The sequence below is a fragment of the Pipistrellus kuhlii genome, unplaced genomic scaffold (assembly GCF_014108245.1).
Source record: "Pipistrellus kuhlii isolate mPipKuh1 unplaced genomic scaffold, mPipKuh1.p scaffold_m20_p_15, whole genome shotgun sequence".
Taxonomy (NCBI): domain Eukaryota; kingdom Metazoa; phylum Chordata; class Mammalia; order Chiroptera; family Vespertilionidae; genus Pipistrellus; species Pipistrellus kuhlii.
In genome coordinates this window covers 28,105,330-28,113,356 of record NW_023425460.1, presented here as the reverse complement: position 1 = coordinate 28,113,356, position 8,027 = coordinate 28,105,330, and the positions used below count along the sequence as shown (strand labels likewise).

The 8,027-nt window shown below is 39.9% G+C and overlaps 1 protein-coding gene across 2 annotated transcripts in view; it reads right to left on the bottom strand.

Moving 5' to 3' along the window:
* Positions 1 to 5,624: 5,624 nt before the first annotated feature.
* Positions 5,625 to 8,027, bottom strand: part of HELLS (helicase, lymphoid specific) — a 28,432-nt gene continuing 26,029 nt past the window's right edge. Inside the window, exons 20-22 of one of the 2 annotated variants that reach the window (XM_045581916.1) lie at positions 6,882 to 6,978; positions 6,724 to 6,800; positions 5,625 to 5,816 (exon numbers count right to left, since the gene is read on the bottom strand). In XM_045581916.1, the coding sequence (XP_045437872.1) occupies positions 5,722 to 5,816; positions 6,724 to 6,800; positions 6,882 to 6,978 (269 nt within the window). In that variant the 3' untranslated portion in view covers positions 5,625 to 5,721. The remainder of the gene's footprint in view (positions 5,817 to 6,723; positions 6,801 to 6,881; positions 6,979 to 8,027) is intronic. The other variant, XR_006741697.1, reaches the window with a different exon arrangement.

The window sequence follows — 8,027 nt, the reverse complement described above, 5'->3', positions numbered from 1 at the left end:
TTTGAATGAAGGGGCACTGGCCTCGACATTTCAGCACCTTGGCTAAGGACATGACGTCCTGACTGCTTGCTCGCCAGTCAACATTCGGGTCAAGGGAGTTCTCCAGCATTTGCTGAGTGTGAACTGTGTATGCTCCAGCATTCCGTGGCTTACCTTAACCAATGACTAGCCAGTAAATAGCTGAGTCAATACTGCAGCAGCTCAGGCTTCTGACTGAACGAGGGTCAGAAGAGTTTAGTTTTGTAACCTGCGAACTTGAGTGAGTTCAGGTCTTGGCAAGCCCTCTCAGTGGGACTAAGAGCAGACAGTGTTTGCTTTCTGACCACACAGCTCTGGACTTGACACGCACTGTGCTACCAGACCTTGGATGGAATGAACTCAGTGGCTGTATTTTCACATGACCACATCCGTCTTTGAGAAATTCCTTACTTTCTGACACAGCCATCACCTTGTACTCCTGCCCTAGCTCTCTAACTGGCCATTTCTCCAGAGAACCCTAGTTCTTAGGGCCTAAGCCACATTTTAAACTAACTGGTTTGGCTCAGTGGATAGAATGTCAGCCTGTGGACTGAAGGGTCTCAGGTTCGATTCCGGTCAAGGGCATGTACCCTGGTTGCAGGTACATCCCCAGTAGGGAGTGTGCGAGAGGCAGCCGATCAATGTGTCTCTCTCTCTTCCTCTCTGCCCTTTCCCCCCTCTCTCCCTTCCAATCTCCCTTTCTCTCCCCCTCTCTTTTCCTCCCTCCCTCTCTCTCTTTTCTTCTCTAAAAATTCAGTAAAACTATATGTAAAATGGACATAAGCCTTGAAAAGATAATTCACAAAGAAATAAAAGCACAGGGAGCACATGTGATCAGCACTACACCCCAGAGGGACACTAATGAAAAGAATGAGGTACCATTCGTACCCGTGAAAAAGACTACATTTTAAAAGGCTGAAAACAACAGGAAGGAATAGGCAATACTGTGGAGAAACGATAGCTCCCATACTCTGCAGGGGAGAATGTAAAAATATCACACCCATCTGTGTGACATTGGGGACCACAGAATACGTGGGGCCAGCTGGCCTGACCACCCTGGGCAACCCAGGAGGGCAAGTTCTGGGGCTTAGGGTTCAACACCAGTTCCCCCTCTGAGCTCAGTTTCAGTGTTTGGGCACCGGTCCCAGCTTCCCAAGACAGAGTCCCCTTTCTTGAGCTGTGAGCTTGGCAGGCATGACCCTCAAAACCTTCCAGGAGTGTGGTTTTTTCAGCTGTGGTTTAAGCTGCACGTGGGGAACACTTGGCAGAACCCACTGAGTTCGCTGGGCATCTCAGGGCAAAGGAAATTAGCCAGCCTATTCGCAGCTCATAGGATGTTTGTACCAAGCATTCCTGTTTTCAGAGCTCTAAAACATTCTGTGCTAACATTTCTTTATATATATATATGTTGATTTTTTACAGACAGGAAGAGAGAGGGATAGAGAGTTAGAAACGTCCATGAGAGAGAAACATCGACCAGCTGCCTCTTGCACACCCCCTACTGGGATGTACCCACAACCAAGGTACATGCCCTTGACCGAATTCGAACCTGGGACCTTTCAGTCCTCAAGCCGACGCTCTACCACTGAGCCAAACCGGTTTCTTACGTGTTTCTTTTCAGTTTCTAACATTTTTAGCCGCAGTATTGATTCATTTTCACATGCTTGTCATAAGTGTTCTTACTTAAAGTATTAAATGGTATGAATTGTCTTCATTGAATAATGTTATCTTTTTATTCAACATGTTTTCAGTGTACCCACTGTTAGTATTTTTAAAGGATTGTGCAGTATTGACTTTGGTACCTCCTTTGATCCAAAGATTATTGGGGAAGAGTTCAAACTTTCCCAAGCAGTGGTTCTAATTACATAACAGTTTGTTTTTAATTATCTCAAATGGGATTATAGGAAATTATCTCTATTACGCCATAAACTTTTTTCCAAAACATTAGAATCCTTTGTAGTTCAAAATGGTGAATTTTTCTTTAAATTTATTATTATTTAAATTCTTTGTTTAAAGTAGGGGTGTCGAACTCAATCAGAGAAGGGGCCAAAATCTAAAATCCAGCCTAAATCGCGGGCCGAATGGTTTACTGAACAGTCATAAACTGTCATTGTGATGGAAACGCAGCGGAGTGCAGTGATGACAGCGCGGTGCGGGCCACATTGCAAGGCCTGGCGGGACGGATTTGGCCCTCGGGCCTTGTGTTTGACACATGTGGTTTAAAGTATTACACAAGTCTCCCTCCTCCCCCCATTGATCTCTCCCCAGCCATCCCTACCACCCCAGTATATGCCCCTTGCTCATTGTCTGTGTCCATTGGTTATGCTCATATGCATGTATACAAGTCCTTTGGTTGATCTCTTACCCTCATCCTCCACCTTCCCTCACAGGTTCAAAATGGTGAATTTTAAATCATATTACATTGTCACATGCTATGGACATTTTTTCATCATTTACATCACTCCTCTATTCTGCTTCAACAGTTAGTATATGCTTTTTTTCTGACTGGTCTTTTTGACTTTGACTTTCTCACTAGGATCCTTAAGTAACCTTATAACCAGGGTTTTGAACTCGATATCCAAATTTGCTTGCTTCCATTTCTTTCATTTGTGACATGTTTGTTTCCCCATGTTGGCTACTTCCATGTTTGCTTCTAAGTATTAGAGCTGCTATGTCTCTTGAAATTGGCTGAGTGGCCTTGTGTAGTAGGTGTGCTGTGGGGCCCAGTGGCTTAGCCTCCTGTCACAGGGTGGGCACTCTAGGTGTGCCCCTGTGGGCTGTGTGCACAGTTTTATTGTAGTTGAGCCTTGATGGCTGTTGGGAGTCACTGGGAGGAACTGACCTCCAGGCCAATTGGCTGTGAGGACCCACTGCAACTTCAGTGGGAAAGCTACTGTCAAGAGTAAGTTCTGTAGTGCAGAACTTGCTTCTGTGCTACCCCTTGAGTGTGTCACTTGTAGAGGTGTAATCTGACATGGTCCGATGCTGTCCACTGGCTCTTGGGTCTTCAGGGAGGTGCAAAGTCAGCCACTGCCTGGGGCCACCTGGCAGGAGCTAGAAAGAGATCGCAGATTCCTGTTTGTATCAGGTTAGAAAGGGCCCAGATGGGGCTCAGCTGTGAAGCAAGGCAGGCTGGTGATAGGGCTGGGCCTTGGGCCTTTTATTGATAGGTTTGGGGCGCCTTGACCCAGCTGCAGCTTGAGAGATTTCAGCAGTCTGAAGCCTGAGCAAGGATAGGCCATTCATATGCAAAAGGTGCTGCACACAGGCTGTTAAGGCTGCAAATTGGATGCAATGACCCCTTTTAAGCACCTCCACGCTCCATGGGGAGAAAGCCACCCCTGAATTCCTGCCCCAATGCCAGACAATCGTTACTCCTCGTATGTGTTTAAGTCCCCCAGAGCCTTGCCCTGATGCTGGAGCTGAGGAAGCGGACCTGGTTAGTTCAGACCATGTGCAGGCCCTTTAAGAGGAACAGCCGAGTCACCAGCAGCCTCCTTGTCACTGAACCCCAATCCCTGCTGATTTTTAAAGCCCTTAGTCAAGACTTGTCTTTCCAGCTCTGGCAGCCCGGTGTAGGGCGATACCCCTTGTTCTTCACAGCCAGCCTCCAGAAACTATCTCCCTCCTGATTAAAAAAGCAGCACACACACACACACACACACCTGGCCAGTGTTGCTCAGTGGGTGAGTATGGACCTATGAACTAGGTCACATGCCTGGGTTGCAGGCTTGATTCCCAGCTGGGGCATTCAGGAGGCAGCAAAACAATGATTCTCTTTCATTATTGATGTTTCGCTCTCCCTCTTAAAATAAAAACAGCACATGTGGGTGCTGTTCAATCTCTCCTACCACTCTGTGCTCTCTTTACTTCTCTAGGTTTAAGACTTCCACTCAGCCAGCTTTCAGGCAGTTCTGATGGTTGTCCTGTTTTAGTTGTAATTTTGTTGGTTGGTTGGGGGGGGGGGGGCTGCGAGTATAGGTGTTTACCTACATCACCATCTTGGTTCTTTCTAGTTTTACATGACAAAATTTGTATGCTTAAAAACTTTGTTCCTTCACCTTTAAATATTAGATACTCTAAAACTCTAGGTTGAAATTTGTTTTGCTCAAGCCCTTGAAAATTTGCTTTTATTTCAGTTAAAACATCTGCTAACTGACCTTTGTAGGTAATCTATAATGCACCCAGGTTAGTTTTCATCTTTTCTGTACAGCACTTTGTAAACTAATCCACTATTGAGGTCTTTCCTTCATTATAGGAGTATTTATCCAGAGTGTACACTTGGTTCTTGTTAATCCATTCTTGTTTCATGTTCCCAACATGCTTAGTGAACAAAACAGATTAAGACCAATCAGGTGCTCAATTCCATGATTATGAGGCTGGATAAGATTAAATATCTGTAAGAAATACTGGGAAACTCAAGTAAAATGAGGGCATAGAGGTCACTGCAATGGGTCCAGGGGTAATAAGTGGAAAAGGAGAAGAAAAAGGGCACATAGAAAACATTTCAAGGAGTTTGCTATAAAAGAAATGAGGTGCTTCTTTGGTTCTAGCTAGGACAGACAGTATGTCCATAGTAATAAGAAAGGATGATGCATGGGCAGGTACTGGCAGACTTATAGACATGCAGTGGTGGAAACTTTCAAAAGTTATTTTCTGATTGTTTTTTTCTTAGTGTCAGCATGGGTGAGGAAAGAGGTGAACCTACTATCACATTCTCACTCGGAGAGTCAAGACTTAAACAGGGTATTTCTGTGATTCCTAGTTCCACTACCGTAAGGTGGAGATAATCTGATCTACATTTAAAGATAGATGGCAGCAATAGCATTTTCCCATGAAACAATCTACACAAAAATGTATGTTCAGGGAGCATTCAAGATTTCTCATAGCCTGATATACATACAGGGCCATAAACTATTACATTATGCTCCTCTATTAAAAATTTTACATTATTTATATTCCTAGGTCTTATTTTCTTCTGATACGACTCCCACCTCCAATTACTATAGATTTTAAGGGTCTCACCTCTCTTTGTTCTATTCTTATTTTGAATGATATATTGCAACTTCCAGTTTCTGGTCTCTTTAAGACCTTACTGTATATTCCAGAGTCTCCTCTGTATTAACCCAATAACAGTTGAAATTTTTATGGCATATATATATATATATATATATATATATATATATATATATATATAAAATCTTGATGAAAACCAAGTCAGGTAAATAATGTTGTCACATTGCATGTGAAGACTTATCTATTATTTCACCTGATCCATTCTTTCTGAAAAAATAACGAGATCATTGGAAAATGAATATTTATTTGGTAGACATTTTATAGAAATTATAATCCCAATCTTTCCCCCATTAAAAGCCTACTCCATAAATGAAGTACCAAAAACCCAGAAACTGTACTGCTAGAGGGGAAATGAGGGAGAAAGACATTAAACTTCCATAGGAAGACAGTATATCTCTGGCAGTGGCTAAGTACACATCAGGCTGTACCCAAGGCACTACTGAGCTGAAAACTTATCTGGAAATCTAAACTTAATACTTCCCTGTTCTTAATAAGGCTCAGAAAATTACCACCTATCAATTATGCAATGTTACATTATATAAACTGATATAATGATATAATATAAATCAAAAAATTAAGCAGGCATTCTGGATTTTAACACCAATATAGGTAAATCTATAGATGTATTTAAAACAAACATTCAGAACTGGAGTCTTCAGAGTTTTCTAATATCTTGAAAATTCCCATCTTCTCTTTAATTGGTCCTGAGGCATTCATTTGATCTAAGAGAAAAATATTAGGACAAGTATTCTTTAAAACGTGTTAAGAACCTAAAGAGGAATATTTAAAAAGATGTTGCTATGAGTCACCTGTTGAAAAATTTGAACACATAGAAATATGGCCCTTTTATTATTCTATTACAAATAGAACAGGACTACAAGGGACACACAACAAACTGAAACATCAGTTTGCTAATTAAAATAACTTCTAAATAAAAAAAGTAACTTCTGCTAAATTTAACAATCTAGAGAAATAAACAGAATATCTATTTGAATTGTGTCCTTAGAGATGTATTTTAAAGAGCCCTAGCTGGTTTGGCTCAGTGAATACAGCACTGGAATGTGGACTGGAAGATCCCGGGTTGGATTCCAGTCAAGGGCACAATGATCATGTTGCAGGCTCAATTCCTGCAACCTAGGAGGTGTGCAGGAGGCAGGTGATTAATAGGACAGCTCAAGGAGTGTGTGGGGAAATTAGCCCATTTCAGAATATAGGTCATTTTAGACCTATAAAACAAATAGGTTTCTCCAACAAATTAATGGCATTAAAAAAACAAAAGTGAGGATGTTATAGATCTAATGGGAAATAACAATGAAATTTTGTATCCTGATTCAAACTGTAAAAAGATATGAGACAACTGGTGCCAATGCTATTAAATGTAATAATTATATAATGGCTATATTTGAGAACATGTTCTTCTTAGTAAATGATGCATGAGAAAGATGTGGATAAAATTTCATAATTTAAAGATTCTGACAAAGAATAGCAATGAATGTTATGAACTATTGAGGATTAATGAACAATATATACACACACACACATACAGTGAGTGCTACATTAAACTATTCTCTCCAGTTAATGTCTATGTTTTAAAGTTTCCATGAAAATAAAAGCATAAGAGATATTTACCAATGAGATCACTTCGATCTAACAACAATTCTAGATCTTCATCGCTGATGACCTTTTCTCTTGATCCTTTTACTTCCCTATAATAGAAAGCAAAAATTTTTACTAAATGATAAATCAAAGCCATAAATTACATTTTTCTCAACAACAACAAATCATACCTCTCATAATCTCTAGATTTTAATAATTCCATTAATTCCTTAGGGTCTAGGAAACTCTTAGAAGGATTTAATCCAGATCGACCACCTTTGAAATGATCTAGAAAAAGTATTCAAGAAATTCAAAATTGTTTTTAAAACCAAAATACATTACAAAGCTTACATTAAAGACAGATAAGACCAAATGTTGGTAAAAAGTAACTGAAATTCTTGGGAAAAGTTTGGTAGTTTCTTATAGATTGTAAATGTATACCCACCCTAAGACTCAGAACAAATAAATGCATATGCCCACAAATACCAGATTTTTTTTTTGTTGAGAAAATATCTTTATGACCTTGGGGTAGGCAATGAGTTTTTTTAAATATAATTTTATGGCCTTCTTAGAGGAAGGAGAGGGAGATAGAAACATAAATGATGAGATAATCATTGACTGGCTGCCTCCTGGGATGACCCATACTGGGCCTCAAGCACAGGCACCTGCTCTTGAGCACAATCAAACCTGGGACCCTTCAGTCCGCAGGCTGACACTCCCCGCATTGAGCCAAACCAGGTTGGGCCAAATATGATTTTTATGAATAAGAATCAACAACTGGGAATAACTCAAACACCAATCAACAGAAAAATGGATTAATGAACTATTCAGAAATTATTTAAACAAACACCAAACTTCTAATACATACACAACACAGATGAATTTCAAAAATATTATGTTGAGCAAAAGTAGGTAAAGTACATAGACAAAGAATGCAGTAGAAAACCTACTTGAACATGGAAGTATCAGTGACTTTGACCTACACTAGAAGATTGATACATGAGTATAGACATGTCAAAATTTGTCACTGTACACTCAAGCTCTGTATGTATATTATACATCAATAAAACAGTCAATATTTATTAAACTAATTTCAAATTGTTTAAACTTTAATTTTCAAAGTACTGAAAACAGAACTTAGGAAAATGAGACTATAAACTTCACTAAATTCCCATCAAATTCCTAAAGCAGCACAGGCAAAAATTTTTAAATTTGTACAAAATTTTGTTGTGTGAGGACTTATCTGTATTTGCAAGTAGGAAAGTAGCATAATATAAACTGATTCCATCATAATATGGACCATATTGCATTTTAATTACTAGTGTATGGGTCTCATC